The sequence below is a fragment of the Pteropus alecto genome, unplaced genomic scaffold (assembly GCF_000325575.1).
Source record: "Pteropus alecto unplaced genomic scaffold, ASM32557v1 scaffold25, whole genome shotgun sequence".
Classification (NCBI taxonomy): domain Eukaryota; kingdom Metazoa; phylum Chordata; class Mammalia; order Chiroptera; family Pteropodidae; genus Pteropus; species Pteropus alecto.
Genome location: NW_006441955.1, coordinates 33,041,812 through 33,063,214, shown reverse-complemented (window position 1 = coordinate 33,063,214; position 21,403 = coordinate 33,041,812). Strand labels below are relative to the sequence as shown.

The following is a 21,403-nucleotide window of genomic DNA, read 5'->3' as shown; positions in this document are numbered from 1 at the left end:
GGTGTCACACATTTTCACCACTGTATTAGTTTCCTCAGGCTACCTTAGCAAAGTACTGCAGACTAAGTGGCTTAAACAACAAAAATGTATTATCTCACAGTTTGGAGACTAGAAGTCCAAGATCAAGGTGTTGGAAGGGTTGGCTCTTTCTAAGGAAGGTAAGGAAGAATCTGTTCCATGGCTCTCCTCTACCTTCTAGTGGTTTGCTGGTAATCTTTGGTATTCCTTGACCTATAGAAGCATCCCCTCAGACTCTGCCTTCTCCTTCATGTGGCATTCTTCCCATATGCCAGTCTGTCTCCAAATTTCCCTTTTTGTAAGGATACCAGTCAGATTAGATTAGTGCCCACCTTAATGACCTCAACTTATGACATCTGCGATGAACCTATTTTTAAATAAAGTCATATTCTAAGGTACTGGGTGTTAAAACTGTAACATATGAATTTTGCAGGAGACACAATTCAACCCATAACAACCACCAATCATTATATCTCCAGACTTTATTTCTGCCATGTTGGTGTGAGGGTTAGTCAGGAAATTGCTTTGGCTGATAAATTGTGAGTAGAAATGAAGTTTGTACATCTAAGCAGAAAATTCTAAGAATTTTTTTCCCCTCTATTATGAAACTGGCAGTGTTCCTCATGGAGGCTGTTTCATCAACCTATGTCTCAGAGTGACAGTGACATTGAACAGAGTAGGAGATGACCTTCAGTCAATATGTACCATGAAAAGAAATAGAGCTTTATGTTTTTTAAGTCACCAAGATTTGGGGATCATTTGTTATTGAGGCATAGATTAACTTAAGTTGACTGATACTATAAATATCTAAATTGAGCTAACTTGTACCATATGTTCACTTCTAATATGTGGGTTTTTTCCATTCATTCATTAGATATTTGTTGAAGACTTGCTGTGTGCTAGGCATAGTACTATGTGTTGGTTGCTGTGACAGTTAATTTTATGTGTCAAATTGGCTAGGACATGGAACCCAGACATTTGGTCAAATACCAATTTAGATGTCTCTGAAGGTATTTTTCAGATGAAATTAACTTTTAAGTCAGTAGACTTTAAGTAAAGCATATTACCCTCTATAATGTAATAGGCCTGATCCCATCATTTGAAGGCCTTAAGAGACAAAATTCTAAAGTCTCACCACCCCCAGGAAGAAGGAATTCTGCCTCCAGACGACCTTCAGATTCAAGCTGCAACATCCCCTCTTCCTGGGGTCTCCAGCCTGGACTACTCTGCGGATTTCAAACTTGCCAGCCTCCAAAAAAGATTGCATGTGCATCACTTTATAGATGCACATCCTATTGGTTCTGTTTCTCTAAGAAACCGGATTAATACAGATACATCAGTGAACAAGCTAGCAATAGTCCTCACAGAGCTTACAGTCTATGGAAGGATACAGACAAACAGAAAAATGACAATGTTATGTAGTAAATGCTGGAAAGTACTCCGTGTAATAGGAGCACATAAGAGGAGCACCTAACCTTGACTTCAGGCATCAGAGAAGGCTCTCTGGAGGAAACGAAGTCTAACTTGAGAACCAAAGGTGGCAGGTGTAATAGGAGCCGAATGCAGAGACAGGGTGGCGGGGACCAGGGATTAGATTGAGTATAGAACATGTATTCTCAGCTGGGACTTTATTGCCCCCCAGGGGGAGAAAATTGGTTCTTAGCAAGTGAAATAAACCTTAGCTATTACAATATTTTGTGACCATGCAAAGCTCAACTCCATCTGACAAAATCTTATTCCTTAATATTTAATGGGGGAGTAGGGAAGATATTCGAACAAATGTGTCTTAAAAAGTCTCCTTGGGGGAGGCAGTGATGAAAAAGAGGTTGAGAAACAGTACAAGAAGACCAATTTGAGGAGAGGAATGATCACATGGAGCCACAGAAGTGAGAGAACATAGAATATTTGAAGTATCGGAATGGTTGAGGCATAGAGTTGGGAAGGAACAGAAGCAGGGAGAGTAGTCAGGGAAGGCTGTTTGTTCAAGCCACAAATTTTAAAGAAAATTAAATCTGAAAGTGCATTTGGCTTCAATTGGCTAAATAGTTTAAGTAAAATTGGATTTTTTGTCTAAATTATCTACGCAGACTGAGCTCACTTTTTTGTATATGAATTTGTACTTTGTTTTTGTAGTCACATGTTGAATGAACCATTAAGTTTTAAGCATTTTTTAGAGATGGCAAAAGACAATTGTTAAACTCTATTCTATCTATCATTCTGGGACTTTTTAGTTTTATAATTGTAGTCTTTAGAATAGCGTCATGTTCAGGTGGGTACTTAATCATAATGCTATTCTGAAAGGCACATTAACCTCTGGAGAATTTGCATGTGATTTACTTCACTGGAGCTTCAAAGATTAAAAATATGAGAATAAAAGGTATTTTTCCTTGGTTTCATTATAGGGAATAGAATGAGAACAATGGTCTATTTAATAACCATTATCATTATCTTCCTCCCAGATTGAATTAAAATTACTTTAATATTCTATTAGGAAAATCTTTACAAATATGCTGCCAATCATTTTTTTTTTTTTATTTCCAGCAGCTTGTTAACAGTGAACTCAAAGCTAATTCAGTGATTTTGAGAGACAGTATAAACTTCATTCTAGAAACTAAAGAACTAAAAAATTGTATGCTGTACTATAATTTTAACTTTTAATATTTTTCCATGGCAGCCATAGCTTGCTTGCTGTTAAATAGAACTGATCTAATATCTAATATACTTTTTTTTAAAAGGCAGCATTCTAGTATTTTTTAGAAGGTCTTGTTATGTAAGAGATAGTACATGGAAATGGTTCTGAGTATGTGTTTTGGAATCAGACTGCCTGGATTCAAATCCTGAGGTGCAAATGTTTGGGTTTAAATGTAACTAGCTTGTGTAAAGTTATGTGATCTTATCCTCTCTGAACCTCACTTTCCTCATATGTAAATTATGGCTAATAATAGAACCACTGCATAGGGTTGTTGTGAATATAAATGAGTTAATTATGTAAAACGCTTGAAACATTTTCTGGTATATACTCAGTACACAATAATGTTAGCTTTATTATTATTACTAGTTGAAACCCCTTATTAAGTAGTTTAAAAACCATTCATTGAGTGCCATATGAAAAACCTACTTGTGAAACTGTTAGCACATCTTACCTAAAATGATCTTCAGACTCAAGATATTTTTTTAAACTTTTTATTAGCATCATTTTTATTCTCTTTGGTACATTTCAGGTCTTTAAATTGATTTATTACTTAGGTGAGGATGATATTTTGGTTCTTATGTGAGAAGATAAACACCTAAGGTTCATAAGAAAATGCACTCCTCAGGACAGTAGTCGGGGAATGAATTCCTCTTCAGAATTTTTTATTGGAGTCTAGCATTTATCTTTATGGTGCCATTTTCCCCAGGCCGACAATAGAGAAGAGAGTTTCCCTTGATCTTCTGGCATTTTTGAATTTTGATTAGAGAAACTAAAAAACTTTTAGTATTTATATCTTTCAGAAAATGTCTTTGAAATTTAAAAATGCAAAACGAATCGAAGGCCTTGATAGTAACGTGTGGTAAGTACCTTAGAACAAACAGTAGTAATTTGGTGAATTTTTTTTCCTATACATTCTTTTATCCTTATTTGGGAATTTTTTGCCTTATCAATGGTCTATAAATAAATCAACTTTAATTTATCCATTAAATGGAATAGAAGAAAGTTAATGATCCAGACACTGATTTATTTATGTAGCAAATGTATCAAACCCTTCGCTAAGCCTTGGAAATAGGCAGAGAAAAGACAATTTTGGTTGATGCCCTTATGGAACTTACCTTCTAATTTATGAACTTTTCTTATTAGCGCTATTATCTAACAGTTAATAAGAGAATATAGCAGTGGCTGATATGATTGAGAAAACTATATGTATGTGATTAAAATATGGGTATCATGGAACTGAGATTTGTAAGAAGCATTAAGTTCATTAGTTCAGCCAGCATTTTATTTAGTGAAGTCAGTTTGTAGATGGTAAAATTTTTGTTGAGAACTTATTATTTTTAATGTTAGACTAAACTAAGTCTTATTTTTCAGTTTTATAATAAGACTATAAGTTATAAAGTTAACTTTGTAATTATTGTGCTTATTGATATTAGCATTTTTTAAATCTTAGGATCGAATTTACCAAATTGGCTGCAGCACCCTCTGTTGTGAATCTTGGCCAAGGCCTTCCAGATATATCCCCTCCTCTATATGTCAAGGAAGAATTATCAAAGATTGCAGCAATTGATAGCCTGAATCAGTATACAAACGGCTTTGTAAGTATAGGAGGACTATATGGGGAATAAGCTTGTATTTCATATTGTATTGTGTATGAACATACTTTTGTCACTTCTGTGTAACTGGCTTTATGGGACCAACTGTCCCAACCTGATAACCCTTGCCCTGATAACCCTATGGTGAACCGTCCCCTACTTCCTGCCCCTCCACAGTTCTGTCTTGTGCCAGGATGATTCTATAGCAACAAAGGAGGGAGAATATTCTCTTGAGACATGTGTTTCTCTCCCATTAACATTTATGCAGCCTTAGCACTGGCCTCTTAATTAATATCCTCTTATTTCCATCTCGTTGCTTTCTTCCACTCTACCTCAACCCAACCCCCATCCTTCTGCAATTAAAAGCCCAGAATATTCAGAGATTTCCTAGATTCTACCAAAAAAAAAAGCTGTCATAACCTACTAAGTGAATTGAACAAGGTTGCAAGACACAAGGCCAATATACAAAAATCAATTGTATTTCTCTATACTAAAAATGAAGTCGGAAAGTAAAACTTTTTAAAATACAATTTATAATGGCATTAAAATACATGAAATACTTAGATCTGAATTTTTAAAATATATGTAAACTCTATACACTAAAAATATAATACATTGCTGAAAGAAATTTGATAATGCCTAAATAAATGGAGCGATATATGATATTAGTGGATTAGAGCACTAAATATTGTTAAGATGACACTTCTCCTTAAATTCATTCATAGCAGAGTTTCTTAAGTTATGGCCAGTGGTCAAATCTGACCCATTCCTTTTTTTTGTAAGTAAAATTCTATTAGAACATAACCATGCCCATACATTTGCATATTCTCCAGTTTTTGTAAATATATGTGAGTGTGTGTGTGTGTGCGCGCGTGTGCGTGTGTGTACCAAAAACATATATATATATATGTTTTTGGTACAGGCACTGGGAATGGTGTTGCACTATCACCAGGCTGAGGACATTCGTATCTCGGGGGGATGGGAAGGAAGTGATGTTGAGGAGAAATAATTTTTTTTTACACATCTTTGCCTAGTTTAAATTTTATATGAAGCATGAATTATCTTTGTAGTTAAAAATTTAAAAACACAAACCTATATCATTCTAAGAAAGGATGTTTAATGTTTATAATTGCTTTCAGATCACCCTTTGCTAGAATTTGTTAGACCTGATAGTAAAATGAAATTCAAAGGAAATTTTGGATTTCTAGGAGTGGTGACAGCCTTTGCTTGCTCCTTCTACAATTCATGCATATTTTTTGAGGTTGAATTTACAAGGTCTTTTTCTTTTGCTATTATTTTTTAGTTTAATGGCTATGTTCTATCACCTCCTCTTTTATTAATTATATGCAGTTTCTCTAATATATTATCTAAATTCAAAATAGGATAAATGTGCTATAGCTTTGTTTTTGTTGAGTTTAACTCAGTGAGGATCTGGAAAATACTAGCCAATATTCTGAAAGGAATAAAAAGATGACAGATAAATGCATCTTTGACAAAAAATGCCTCCTTTTTTTCACAGGAACTGGGGTGGATAACTTAGAAGGAACCTAAGACCCTTTTACCTCACAAACCTGGGGTGTATCCAGCCAGTTTCCCTCTTCTCCTGCATTCTGACTCAGTTTATTCCTCCAGAGCCCAGGCGCTTTCCAAACAAAAGGCACATGGCCTGCACTTGGATACGCACAAGTGACAGGAAATCGGGGTGGTTCCCCAAAAGCAAAAAGAGAAAGTAGATGTTAGACGGGAAAAAATAAAAAATACTGACTTTAATACCAAAAAAGACAAGGAGAGGGAAAGGGAACGGAAAGAAAGAAGAGAAGGGAACAGAACGTGGACGAGAAGATCGAGGAGGCGCTACTCAAGAAGTCGCAGGCCTCCCCAAGTCTCAGACTTTGTGCATTTACAAACCCTCATTTCCTGCTCTCTTGGCTATCAGTGTGAATAATGTTCCATTTCTTCCTAACATTTGCTATCGCATCAACACTAATGTGTGTTTCTTTGGTGAATTCTTTTTCTCTCTCTCCATAGTCCATTGGTTGGCATAACTTTCTATCCAGAGACTTAGAAGAACAGATTCGGGCAATATACAGTTAATGTAGGGTTTCTGGCTGATTTTAACTGGGAAAAACATCCAGCTGTATTCAATATGATTTAATTGCTGTCAGAATAAAGTACTTAAATCTGATCTAATTACTATCAAAAGGTACTACCAAGAATATATTTGGCGTTGAAGTCAATTTTTATTCAAAGCAAATACTTTGAAATTTTGTATTCTAAAAATAATCATTTAATAGGAAGTTTTTAATCATTAGTGAGTCTTCATGACCATTCATGTAGAAACCCTCTGAAGGTAAGAAAAAATTATTTTAATTTGTTGCCAATTAAAACTACAAATTTTCTTTGGATGATTATAAAACCCAAATTTGAAAAATTCTTACCTTTCAGAGCAAAATTACCTCAACGAACTAGGTCCCATAATTCAAGGTTTTGTTTTTTTTTTTCGTTTTTCTTTATCAGGGTCATCCATCACTTGTGAAAGCTCTGTCCTGCCTATATGGAAAAATTTATCAAAATCAAATTGATCCAAATAAAGAAATCCTTGTGACAGTAGGAGCATATGGATCTCTTTTTAATGCCATTCAAGGATTAATTGACGAGGGAGATGAAGTAAGTATGTTAACACTATTATGTTCCTTATATTCATCATTATCATTTGTTCTGCCTTTGAATCTTTTACTTACTTTGCACTCTTTTTAATTTTTAATTATTTTTGAAGTATGATGCATAGCTGCAAAGTTCACAAATCTAAAGTGTACAGCTCGATAAATTTTTACTTATGTTTGTGTGTGTATCTTCATGTATCCACAAACCGAATAAAGATAAAGTACATTTCTAGCCCCTAGAAGGCTCCCTTTGCCCCTTCCTAGTCTATATTCTCCTGAAGGTATCCATTCTTCTATCTTCTATCACCATAGGTTCCTTTTGCCTGCTCTTTAACTTGATATAATCGAGTCAGATAGGACGTACTCTTGAGTCTGTCTTCTTTCATGTCTCATTTTATCTGTGACATTCACCCATTTTGTTGCATGCAGTTTATTCTTATTTTTTCAGCCTTTTTAGATAAGGGCAGAAGGAAGGGACTAGCAGCCATGATGGGGAAAAATGAATCTTAGTTTTCACTGCTACAGTAACCTTTAATCTGAACATAACACGTATTTGGTCATTGCACTTTTGTGCCCAGTATTGTCAGTAGTGAGGGAAGGAGTTCCCTGTCTAGTAGAGGAGATAAACTTGTAAAAAAGTTAAGAGGAATGTAGTGTGATTGTCTGTAATTGAGAATGTATAAATTATGGTGATGACAAAAGGAAGAAGTGATCGACTCTACTAATATAGGTCTAGAAAGCTCCAGAGAGCCATTGCGTAAGCCGAGTCTGAAGAATGAATATGTTTACCCTGATCTATATTATTATTTCCTCTTTGAACTCTCACAGCACTTTATCTGTACCACTTTTATAAAAGATATCGCTATACTTTGTGTTGTATTATTATTTTACATCTCTAATTCCTTCTACTATGCCTGACAATAAGCCACTTAAGGAAACATGTTAAGGAAGTACAGTCATGCTTTCAAACACACGATCTCAATCCTATAACATAGTTGAAGGTCTTACCTCACACTTTGATGTCGCTTCCTCCTCCTCTGCACTCTGCTGTGGTATCCCAGGGCTTAGTCCTTGGCCTTCTTTTCTCTATTCTTCCTTCTCTGATCACCTTATGTAATAGTTTGAAACCACGCATGTCACTTTCTATCATTTTATCTTTATACCATTTATTACTATCTTAAATTAATTTACTTCCTTGTTTTCTTGTTTATTATAAATCTCTCCTAGTACAATGTAAGCTCCAGGAGAACTAGTTTATTGCTGTATTGCCAGTGCCTAACATAATGAGTGTTCAATAAATATTCTTCAAAAAGAGAGGGGAATTATTCCTGTTGTAAAAATAATTACAGTGAAGAGTATCAAGTATATTTTTTTAATTCGACCTCCCTACCTCCCCAATGTTCTTTCCTTTTTTGGGCTCTCACTTCATATCAGGCACTATGTTTCTTATTAGAGTTACAAAGGTAGGTAATTTCACAACATAATGAGTGTTCAATAAATATTCTTCAAAAAGAGAGGGGAATTATTCCTGTTGTAAAAATAATTACAGTGAAGAGTATCAAGTATATTTTTTTAATTCGACCTCCCTACCTCCCCAATGTTCTTTCCTTTTTTGGGCTCTCACTTCATATCAGGCACTATGTTTCTTACTAGAGTTACAAAGGTAGGTAATATTAGTCCCTGAGAATTTCACAGACTAATTAAAAACGTGCAGTCCACATGAGAGAAAGATTGGTTCCTAGTTCATTTCTTTGTCCTCCAGAATACCTAACACCAAACATAAACAAATTATTTATAGGTACACAATGTGAGTTGAATGACTAGTACAAACAAAGGGGCTTTAGAATGTAAGGGCCTCTTTTGACTCCAGTGAGAAAGGCCTTGAACAAGTATTTCACATCATAGGTAATACAAACAGTAGAAAGTGTGAATTTAGAACAATAATTAGGTACCATTAATTTAACCAACGACAAGTTAAATGAGGCAACTTAGTGCAGACTTGTGAAATTATAAATTACTGTTGCCAGATTTTTCAAAAGCAGTTTGGCTATATATAGAAAGTGCCATAAAGATGTTTATACCCTTTAACATAGCAGTAACAATCATGAAAATATATTCAGCAGTTTTTTTAAAAAATAGAGAAACTATACATACACGTAAATGGACATAGCATTGTTATTTATACAAGCAAATTATAAGAAAATTATTCTAGAATTCAATAGACTCACAAAGATTCGTTAAAATAATAAATATTAGAACTCAATATGAAATTTTTGTGAAATATTTCTAGATTAAAAAAATTTTTTTTTAAAAAGCAAAGGGACAAGGAGAACATTGCAGGGACTAGGAAAAAAGACAGAATCCAGATGTAAGTCACTTAGAGGGGAAGTATAGTATCTGACAATAACAATAGCCTCCTAACTGATGATCTTCCTGCTTCCACTCTTTTTTCAGGATGCTTTTGAGAAAAGGGAAACATCTTTATTCTCAGGATAATATTTAGAAATTAGTACTCCATAATAGAGAGCATTGCAGTGTTGTTTTTCTTTATTGTCTGACTTCTGTCAGTGTTTTATTTTCTAGCTCGAAATTTAAAACTCAGTGTTTTTGGCTAGAACATCCCTTTGGGAATATGAGAGCTATGCCTCCTTCCCCCCCGCCCCCACCCCAAAATCTACCTATACACATATAAAAACTTGCAGACAATTTGAAGGGTCCTCACTGCAAGCCTATCTGTAGATCTCCCTAAGAGATCAAAGACTCCAGTTAAGGCTCTTGACAAGTTTATCCCCAAGGTCCTTCCTCTTGGAAGATATAGCCCCAAGAAGGCAAGGCGTGCTTTTTTCACTGCTTCATCTCAGCATGTAGTATAGTGCCTCGCACACAGTAGTTATACAATATTTATCAAATGAATTAATGATCGATGTTGTGTTCTTATTTGGTTTTATTTCAGGTCATAATAATAGTGCCTTTCTATGACTGCTATGAGCCCATGGTGAGAATGGCTGGAGGAAAACCTGTTTTTATTTCTTTAAGATCTGTAAGTTCGCTGATAAGATTCACATGCTTTAAGTTTTGAAAATACCAATTGCTTTGTCACCAGTAATGTTTCTGCCCTGATTACATTTTGGAATTTACTGTATGTCTCTACTATGACTGAAGTTAATCAACAGCTTTAAGAGGGGAACTTTTATTACTTTGTCACGTGTGCCATGTGTCTCTGTTGTATCAGTGTCCACATTGTATATAATATTATCTTTTGTGGTCATGTGTCTTCTCCACTGACTGAGCACCACTAGGTCAGAGACCATTTCCGACTCTTATTTATAGCACTGCACCCCAGCGACTAACAGTGTCTGGTGTACATTTGGTGCTCAGTCACTGCTTGTTGAATTCTGAATGAAGTGATTTTTTTTAATTCTGCTATTACCTTTAGGAATATAATCAAGTGTAGCACCATTGTCTTTTTAAAAATCTCATCAAAATAGGTAACATACTAACGCGAATCACAGACTCTTCTACTAGCCTTCTAGTATCAGACTTGTTAACCATAGTTACAGCTGGCTCCTTTGAAGGAATATAGGCACTTTAACAGCTGTTAATGTTGAGATTTTTCCATTTAGCAGATGTGAGCATGAGACTCAAGCCCTCTTGGACTTTTAAGGTAGAACTAAAGTTTAGTTATTTCTGTTCGTTTTCTGTTAGTCATATTTTCAGTTACATTTACCATACCTTTCTCTACTTTTTTTTTTCTTTATTAGGTAATTTATTTGTAAGACAGCAAACACAAATTAATTGAATTAAATCACATCTTCATTCTTTATGTTTAGAAACCTGTCAATGGGAAAAAATGGTCTAGTTCTGACTGGACATTGGATCCTGAAGAACTGGCAAGTAAATTTAATTCCAAAACCAAAGCTATTATACTAAATACTCCACATAACCCCATTGGCAAGGTGAGTGAGTCTTTAATCTCTTTATACAGTTTTCTGACCCGTCATTTTCTGACACATTGAATAATAATTGGCTCTGCTATTCTATATCCTTTTATATGTATAGGTGTACACAAAAGAGGAACTCCAAGTAATTGCTGACCTTTGCATCCAATATGACACACTCTGCATCAGTGACGAGGTTTATGAGTGGCTTGTATATACTGGAAACAAGCATTTAAAAATAGGTACTGATTATTACATAGTCACAAATCTAAATGTGTTTGGGCATGTGTAGAACTGGGTTGGAAAGGATCCCAAAACAGCTTTAAATTAGTCTTTGTAATGGGTGTCTCTATGAGTACTTAAAAATGGGATTTGACTGAATGGTGCTTGAATGAATTAATGAACACATTGATAGACAAACAGTAGAAACTTAGGGGAAGAGATTTTGGGTCACACTATAAAACTACGAAACCAGAGAAGTAATACTTTTTCCTATATCCTTGGATTTTTATCAAGAATCCAGCTCTTATCTGGTACATAAGACACAGGGAGCTTACTTATTTCTGAACTGGACAATCTGTGCTGAGCAAGTTGCCAAAATGCCAGGCCAACAGCAAAGAATTACAAGAACAGTAAGCTTTTGCTGCTTGGCCCTTGCCTGGGATTTCGTCATTAGTACTGGGCCATCTCATAAAGGCCATGGTATCTTCTGTGGTAACCCACATTTATATCAACTATAGGATTATAAGCTGGGCTACAATCTTTGGGTCTTTGCACTTGCTCTTCCTATGCCTGGAAACACTTTTCCCCCAGATATCCACATGGCTCAGTCTCTCCCCTCCTTCAGGTCTTTATTCAGATGTCTATTTTCATGATCGCAACATTTAAGATAGTCATACCTCTCCTTTCAGCATTTCCCTTGTCATTTTTCTGTTCCTTTTTTTTTTTTTTTTTGGTTTTCTAAAGCAGAAATCAGGATCTGTATATTTTACTTCTAACCTGCAAGAAGGGAGGGACTTTTGTTTGTTTTGGTCTCCTCCAAATCCCCAGCTCCCAGAATAGGGTCTTGCCCATGGTAGACGATCAAAGAGTAGTTGTTGAATAAATAAATAAGAAGTATGAAAAGGACAAGGGAAGAATAATTAAAATCACTGTGGCAGAAACCAATAAATAAAAAAATTAGTGCACTTATATGCAAATAGTTGTCCTTTTCTTAATTATCTTTATGGTACATTACAAATTGTTGTAGCGACTCAGAAGAGGAAATAACTGCTCGAGGGGATCAGCAAAGGAGTAGGCAAAGACGGAATTAGGCAGAGAAATAGAAAGAAAATTCCTATCAGATAAACAACATGTATTGAGGCAAAAAGGCATGAAAGATCAAGATAAACTTAAGGAAGGTCAGTGGTTTATAAGGGTGTGTTGTAGTAACCTGCACAGATGAGAGTGAGCAAGTAGGGTGATTCTGAAGGACATTGTATCTGACAGTAGAGTCTAAACTTCGTTGAGGAGTGTCAACTTAAAAATAAAATGGCCTTTCAAAGTGAGCAGCAATAAGCATTTATTGAGATCAATAGGAATAGCTGTTCTGGAATTATTAATTTAGACAAATGCCCAAATAATGTTCCAATGAGGAGACAAAGCCATGGGTATTTCTGAGAAAGGGTGGGGGGAACAATTACATCAATAGAAGGAAGGCATTTCTATTGGTGCAGGTAACATGTTAATTTTAAACACCGTTTTCAATTTTCAAGCCAGTAGTCATAATAACTGCTTTCTTGTTATCTCTGCAAACAGTTCTCTGGGGCACAAGGTTGCTTAGGTCCAGTTCAAAGAGTATTTTGTCCTGTTTTTAACATTCCAAGATGTTTTTGATGTTAAGATTTAAGGCATAAGATGTGCAGGGCAGTTCCTCTGGCACGGTAGCTCCGGCTCCATTTTAAAGTAGCTCCATTTATATTATTATTTATAGGAGGTCAGTGGTTCTGAAACTTACTTTAGAGGTAGAGCACCTTGAAGCTACCATGTTCGCATCATGAAATATTGCATTCCATCCTGAAACAAGAAGCAATTTTCCTGACATTAAATTAGAAGTCAATATAAAAATCACAATTCCATGTGTATTTGTCTGTAACAAAGCTATTGAAATATCTGAGTTTTTCTGATTTTGCCATTAATAATGATTTATTAAATGCACATTTGTTTCACTCTGGTAGCATTCACCATCACATAGTGGTAGCGCTTAAGTGCTTAAGAAAATTTCATGGAGGAAAATTTAAAGTTGATTTTTTAAGCTCTATACAATAAGTCAATGACCAGAATACCAATGAGTATGCTTTGAGAACTACTGCAAAAGGTATGACAGCACAGGGGAATTGATTGTGTGATTGGATTTGTTTTATAAAGGTAAGAACCAGCTACAGGTGAAGGTCTTAAGCAAGTCAGGTGCCCTGGCAGTGGAGATGATTCATGGGAGCTGTTTAGAAGGAGAAACTATAGAGCACAGGGTATAGCATAGGAAGGAGGGAAGCAAGTACGATTCTGAGATCTCTAGCCTGGACCACTCAATAGCGATGCAGCCCTTAACCAGAGACGGAGATGTGGAGAGGAAGAGCAGATCTGTGGGGAAGAGCTGAGCCAAGGAAATTCTTGCTTTTCATGCTTTAGTCTTGCTAAGTTTCAGCATCTGTGAGACACAGGAGAGGAGATGTCTGGAGACAAGTAGAATTATAGGCCCGATGGTCAAGATCAAATTATGAAGGGTTGCATTTTTTGGCAGTCATCAAAATTTTGTTGACATTAGAACCCATGGAAGAGAATGCATTTTCTCAGAGAGAACGTGTAAACAGAGAAGGCCAGAGGTTTGCAAAGTGTGTTGCCTCAACACAACAAACTGGTTCTATGTCAAAACTGCATGAGTTCACCATCACCCATTTCATTGACCTCTGCCTTGGGTCATTTGAATTAATTCTCCAGTAGAAAATCAGGCAAATATGGGCAATTAATTTTTCTTAGTAGGTTTTTTAATAGAAATGTTATTAAATTATTGTTTTTTATTTTATTTAAAATTATTTTATTTTAAATATATTTGCTTTATTTAAAATATTGAAATATTTAAAAGAGTCTTAATTAAATTATTTTGTTAAGCTTATTAATTTTTGTTTTAGATTAAGCAGAGGGGAAAAGGCATCTATCCAATGAATGAATATAATTCTATATTCAACATAAAACATGTTCTTGCCCATGTGAGAATTACTCAAAGCTTTAGAGTTTTACTTAACTCAGTTTAGCAATATTCTTTCTAAACGATTACTTTAAATGATCATGAAATTATTTTTTAAACCTATATTATATTTAAACCTTATGTTACATTATAAGCCCTTCATGGTAAAAATGTAACAGATCATATTTGCTAGAAATATCAAGACATATTTAACTCAAATTTTTTTTAGTTGTCATAAGGGCCCGTAAAGACAAGAAAAAAAATGAATTCACTGTTTTATTATTTAGAGAGTGCAGTTCAGTTGTATGAAAACTTATTCTATCAAATACCGTGGCCTTTGTTATATGAAAGATTCGGGATGGCTGTTTCATCAATTTGCAGAGTACAATGGTAGTTCTTTAACACAGTAAGGCTTTCTAGCCACATATCATGAAATTAGCATCATCTCCATGTTGTCATAGGGAGTTTTCCTGGTGTAGCACTCTTCATCATGCCTCTAATCTTTATCTGACTTCTATTGAAGCTAAGTTGCCTATAAATAACTATTATAGCTGCTGTGGCTGATTTAAGGATCATAGATCATAAATGAGAAATGTAAAGAACAGTTGCCTTTCAGATAAAACTGCAACCTAAACTTACTGATATTGGATATAGTTTTTTTAAATCATCAGACCTGCAAAGATTTCTTTTTCTTTTTTACTTCTGTGTACTACGATCACGCTCTGTGCTGTGGTCATCCGTTCTGCTGATCTGTTTACTTTAACTTCTGTGGCTCCCCAAATCTCTGATATTGAGAGGACATGAACATCTAGATGTTTTAAAATTACTTAGGGCTCTTTTTATTGAAATAGTAGATTTTGTTCTTACTGGATCAGATTCATGATTCAAATGATATCTCCAGGTTTCAGTAAAATGACATTTCAGTTACAAAAGAAATCTCTTATAAAAGATATACTAATACACTGATGTTTATATACCGATCTATCGATATTTGGGAAATTAGTATAAAATTTTTTGAAAGCTATTCAGCTGATCGGCTTACTTGAAAAAAAAAAGACATCCACTTTTATATGGCCAAAACAGCCATCAAAAAATTAGCTCTCTTTTAAATACTATAATTAGGTTTAATATTTTGTGAACGAAACCTGCATTTAGTGTGTAAGTATTTTTTAATTTCCTTCATATGTAACTTATGGTGAAAACATGTGAGGATTGTATTAGTTTCTCTGGGTAATTCTTATTTTCAAAGATTTTATTTCTAAATATTGCTCTTACTAGTAGGCCTTCTGGATTTGGGATATTTATTAGTACTTTAAGGGAGTGAACTCAGCATTATACATTGTTTAGATTTTCTCTGGTCAAATAGGAAAGTGGCACATGTGTCATGGTGTTCTTTGGGAATACTTTTGAAGATCAGCAATGTCTCAAAATTTGAAGGGATATAATTATTTATGTTAGAATATTCCTTCTTTGAAACCTTTAAATGTTTTCTCCATTTATCTTTTTGGTTTTTGTTATATTTCACAGAGAATACAATTATAAATGTTCTGATTTATATAGTTTTAATACTTTTACAAATATCGGTAGGTGTTTCATGATAGACTGAAATTACACATGCACCTGTTTTGGAAATTTCCTTAGCTACCTTACATTAGTAGGCATTTTACTTGCTTATGAGAAGATTAAGAAAACAGCTTAAGTCCTGCCCCTCCAAATGAGTATTCTCCCTTTGTGTGTACCAATACTCTTAGAATAATATAAGAGCACCTATTGTATCTCTAAAAAACAAGCAAAAAACTTGTGGGATTGCATATGAAGAACTTCACAACTAAAATATTTGAGGAACTCCAAAAAGCAATGTCGTAGGTAGCATTCTCAGATTACCAAAGAAATAATTTACCACTGTCCAGCAAAATTCACAAACTCTTGAATTTTATACCTCCAGGACTTTGTTATCTGCATTCCTTTTGCCTAGATTTGACCTTCCTGTCCCCTTTTCTGCCTGGCAAAGGCCTGCGTGGTCTACCAAGTCTCAGCTGAAGCATTACTGGCTACAGAGAGGCCCGCCCCCAACACCTCTGTCCTTGCCCAGTACTCCATGCCTATTGCTATCATAGTGCTTATCACACTATATTACAGTTGTTGTTTTATGTATCTCCTACCACCACTAGACCTTAAGCTCCTTGAAGATAGGAACTGCATCTTTCTCATCTTTGTTTCCTCTAGCCCTAGCTTAGTCCCTAGTGCCTGATCGTTGTTAATAAATGTTTGATGAGTGAATGAAGAAATGAATTGATAATTTTAATGATATCAATCAACTTGAAAACCTTTAACACTCAGGTTTCATTATTTATGGAGTCTATATTTGCATACTCACCTACTCACTAAAATGTAGTTGTAACCCCAAAAACATTACTTACAGGGCTTCATTCGCAGACATGTGCAGAGGGGTCAAAAATTTGTCACCTGATAAGCATGTTCCCAGTGAGAACTACAAGGCAACTCTCTGCCTTCTCGTTTCAGCTCCTACTATAAGCAAGTACCCTTTTAATGGTGGTTTTGCTGTTTAAAGTGGCCCCTAGGGAAGTGCTCAAGTGCAATCTTATGTTTCTGTGGGCAGGAAAACTGTTGAGCATTACAGAGAAAATACATAACATTAGACTAGCTCCATTCGGGCACAGGGTCTAGTGCTGTTGGCTATGGGGATGTTTGGGAGTGATACCTGAAGGGTTTGGGGATTCTTTTGGGCAGAAAAAAGTTCTAAAATTGATTGTGGTGTTTGTTGCACAACTCTGTGACTATACTTAAAACCACTGAATTGTACACTTTAAATGAGTGAATTATATAGTGTGGGGTTTATAGCTCAATAAAGTTAGCAAAGTACACATACACACATGCCCGCGTACAGACACAGATTGCCAGGCCCCCCCCCAGAGTTCCTGATTCAGTAGGTCTGTGATGCAGTCCAAGAACTTGCCTTTCTTATGAGTTTCCCAGTGATAATTGATAAAATGTGGGGGCCACATTTTAAGAATCATTGCCCTATGGATCCTGGAGAAATACACTCAGCAGTTGGGCAGAGTAGAGGTGAGCTAAGCAGTAGCCAGGACCACAACCAAAACTGTCCATAGAATGATTATACTGAATACACAACTATAACTCACACTGAGCACTGGGTGCTGGAGCTTGTGTGATCGCTGCGCTGCACCAGCCCTGAACACTGCCTACTGGCACCTCGCCACTCCTGCCCCTGGAAATAATTTTGTTACTTGAAATTATTCAATCTATTACGTATTACTTTGGTGCCATAACACAGTGTTTTCAAGCATTGTATCATTTTAAGCTGTGCTTAGGTTAAAGTTACACTATCTTTTGAGAAACTTATTGAAGTAACTATACTGACATTTACTATGATACGTTTATGTTTTTTAAATTAAACCAAATATAGACTGATTGGAAAGCATTTAACCTTTTTTCTTTTCTTTTTCCTGTTCAGCTACTTTTCCAGGCATGTGGGAGAGAACAATCACAATAGGAAGTGCTGGAAAGACTTTCAGTGTAACTGGCTGGAAGGTAAGCCGAAGAATTTAATTGCTTAAAAACAGGCATATACTTTATTTCTTATAGAATTTTTTGTGTTTTAAATGCATATACATCCAGTTTACAGGGTTTTTATATTTACTGATGTTTTGCTTATTATTTACTCATTCAGCTTTGATGTTGGCCTTTATTCTTTCTGAGACCTAATCATTTCTATAAAAGTAAAAAAAAAAAATGGGTAATTTTTTATTTTATAAGTAACCACTAATGTCAGATTACTGCATGTTAATATAAAAGGAGAAAAATAATGATAGCTAATATTTTGGCACTTATATTATGTGCCAGGTTCTCAGTGCTTTACATGTACTGATTCCTTTCATTCTCATAACCACATTATGAGGGAGTATAATTTATTATCCCCATTTTACAGACAATAAAACAAAATACAGAGAAGTTAAGGAATTTGCCTGAGGTTACACTGTGAATAAATTCAAACCAGGGCAGGCAATCTGGCCTTCGAATCCATGCACTTAAGCACTGCACTGTATGACACAATAATCATTTATCCAGTTGAAATTTGGTTGTCTTCCAACCTCACCTCTCATAAACATGGCTAACAAGCAGGGAATATCAAAAACGAGGCCTGCAGAATCTCAAAAGCTGCAAACTAGAAGAAAGAAAGATAATGATGATTGCATGCATTGTTTACCTTCTGAAGGCAGTTTACTAACTCCAGTTGAAAACTTTTCCACAAAAATAAGTATTGCAATGACTCTAATACTGCACTGCTTCCGTAGTGTGAACATTTTACAATTGTATATATATAATAATTGCATTAAGCTTATCTACTCAATTCGGTACATATAATTAGATTCATTTTTTTAAATATGCTTTTATCTTTTTCTTTTCCAGCTTGGCTGGTCCATTGGCCCTTATCATTTGATAAAACATTTACAGACAGTTCAACAGAACACCGTTTATACTTGTGCAACTCCTTTACAGGTAGGTGTTAATAGTAATTTGGGGCTGAGGCATGGTCATTTGGTGAAGGTGTTATCTTTACGTTGTGCGTTTGAATTGGCTTATTAGTTCTTCCCTTCATGTCCTTTTTGAGCGGGGCTTCTAGTATAATTTGAGAATTTAGGAGCAGACACATTTATTGCTATTAAGAATAGTGTGTTGTTATAGCTTTTGTTTTTTAAGCTTTTTTTTTTTTAGCTTTGAACACTCATATATTGCTGATGGAATTACAAAGTATAGCAAATTCTCTGAGGAACAGTGACAGCATCAAGCCAAATTACAAATCTGCATGCCCTGTGAAGCAGAATCTATCTTCTGGGAATTTCCCCTATATCTGTTATCTGCACATGGAAGAACCTCTGTATGTGCATGGCCATTTATTGCAGAAAATAGGGGATAGTCATTATCTGTATACAGACAATTGGTTTAAATAAACCATGGTCTGTGTTAACTTTTAAAAATTATATGTCTATTAGCTTCCTATCCTTGGTAACAAATTACCACAAACTTAGCGGCTTAAAACAACACAGATTTTTTTATCTTACAGTTCTAGAGGTCAGCAGTCAAAATGCACTGTACAAGGCTAAAAGCAAGATGATGGCATTGATTTGTTCCTTCTGTAAGCTCTTAGGGAGGGTCCATTCACTATCTTTTCCAGCTTTCAGGGGATGCTCGCATTCTTGGCTTGTGGTCACATCACTCCAACCGCTGTTTATGTCAACACACACCCTCCTATGACTCTTAACTGTCCTTCTGCCTTCTTTCCCTTATAAGGATCCTTGTGATTGCATTAGCCCCAGATAATCCAAAATAACCTCTCTATCTCAAGATCCTTAACTTAAAGCCCCTTTGCAAAGTCCATTTTAGGTAAAGTAACATATTTATAGGTTCTGAGTGCTAAGACATGGACATCTTTGGGGGCCATTATTCTGTCTAACATCATGGCTGTTTAAAAATAAGAAAAGAAAAGTAAAGGAAAAGAGTGAGGAAGCTCTATAATTACTGATGGAAAGATTTCCAGAATGTATTGTAAAGTAAAAAAGAGCAAGATACAGAGCAGTATATTTATTTATGCTGTATTTTGTATAAGAAGGAAAACTACTTTCTTGAAGGATCTCTGAAAGGCTCCATAATGAAACTAGTAAAAGTGGCTATTTGTAGGGGTAAGGAAAATAGGTGAAATTAGATAGGGATGGGGCATGGGGCGGTGTGCAAGATTTTATAATGCATCTTTTTATATTGTTTCTATTTTTTTTTTAATATTTAAAAACAAGGATCTGCATACCATCCTGTGAATAATCAGAACACTAAAAGAAATTATTTTTTTGGAAGGTAATTAAAAGGGCAAAAGAGTGAAATATGTTAACTACAGTAAATTTATTTTTTTGCTTCCTGTCAAAAATACTTACTGAATAAGAGAAAAATCTATTTTGTAATTCTTTTTCCAGTGACTCTAAAGTAGTATCATGATAAAGGATAGTTCTGACATTTGGTTTTATTATATATTAAACTCGTTTTATCTTCTAAAAATAAATCCATTCCCTTATTCAATAAATATTTACTGAGTATTGGAGATACAGCAGGCAAAAATTCCTGTTTTCATGAAGGTCATAGGCTATAGGGGGGACACAGATAATAAATATTTTAATAATATACTATGTCAGAAGTTGCTCGATGCAATAAAGAAAAATAAATTAGTGAAGAGGAAGGATACAAAGTGCTAAGGGGGAGAAGATACAATAAATGGAGTAATCTTTGAAAGCCTCACTGAGAAGGTGACATTTGAGCTATGAGCTAAAGAAGGTTAAGCAGTGGCATGGTAACCTAGAGAAGAACCCTCAAAACTATAAGAACAACAAGTGCAAAGGCCCGGGGGAAGGCAACCTGGTTGTCATGTTTATATCAGTGAAAAACACAGAGAACACAAGTACAAGGAAATAGTCTTTGGCCATGCTACCCTGAACAAGCCCAATAGTATTTGGATGGGAGACCACCTAGGAAGACCAGGTGCTGTAGGTGTAAAAAAATAAAAAAATAAGGGATTGCAAGCTGACAAGGTCCTTGCAATCCGTGAGGTCAACCAAGGGTTGCCTCACCTTATAAATGAATGAATGAATGAATGAATGAATGTACAAGGAAATAAATCAGAGAGGTAGCTGAAAGCCAGATAAAGTAGGGGCATGTTTGTCACTGTTGGTAGAGACTAGTGAGATAGGAAGCCACTAGAGAGTTCTGAACATGGGACTGCCATGATCTAACTCGTGGTATCAGAGGGACTCTGGCTGCTTAGTTGAGTTGGAAGACTATTGAAGTGTTCAAAGAGAGAGACAGCAGTGGACTGAACCAACATAGGGATGAGTAAAGTGGTGAAAAGTGATTGGGTTCTGAATATATTTTGAAAGTAGAGCTGGCAGTATTCGCTGATGGGATCATGTGGCATATGAGAAAGAGAGAGGAGTCGGTATAGTTCTACAGTTAGGACAGCTGTTTATGTCTCCTGGGATTTGAGTTTTCTGGGGCAATATCTCCTACTATAGAGAATGAATAAGTTGCTGAGACAAAGATTCGGTTAAGAATCTGAAACCTCTTTTTCTGAACCATCTTATTCTCCATTTCAGCTAAGTGGCCTGTTTTTTCCCCCCCATGCCCTCAGGCAACTATATTTCGAAACTGGCCCAGGCTAAGCAACCAATCCTTATTTATCTAAGATTTTCTTT

General features: G+C 35.5%; 1 protein-coding gene across 19 annotated transcripts in view; it reads left to right on the top strand.

Annotated features, from left to right (window-relative positions):
- Positions 1-21,403, top strand: part of KYAT3 (kynurenine aminotransferase 3) — a 48,059-nt gene that overhangs the window by 17,364 nt on the left and 9,292 nt on the right. For 9 of the 19 annotated variants that reach the window (XM_015595253.2, XM_025052015.1, XM_025052014.1 and 6 more), the window contains 8 exons: positions 3,511-3,569; positions 4,161-4,305; positions 6,820-6,969; positions 9,919-10,005; positions 10,796-10,921; positions 11,025-11,145; positions 17,623-17,699; positions 18,579-18,668. In XM_015595253.2, coding sequence (XP_015450739.1) covers positions 3,514-3,569; positions 4,161-4,305; positions 6,820-6,969; positions 9,919-10,005; positions 10,796-10,921; positions 11,025-11,145; positions 17,623-17,699; positions 18,579-18,668 — 852 coding nt within the window. In that variant the 5' untranslated portion in view covers positions 3,511-3,513. Of the gene's footprint in view, positions 1-100; positions 159-3,494; positions 3,570-4,160; positions 4,306-6,819; positions 6,970-9,918; positions 10,006-10,795; positions 10,922-11,024; positions 11,146-17,622; positions 17,700-18,578; positions 18,669-21,403 lie in introns of those variants that run through there. The other 10 variants (XM_015595250.2, XM_015595251.2, XM_015595248.2 and 7 more) reach the window with 4 other exon arrangements.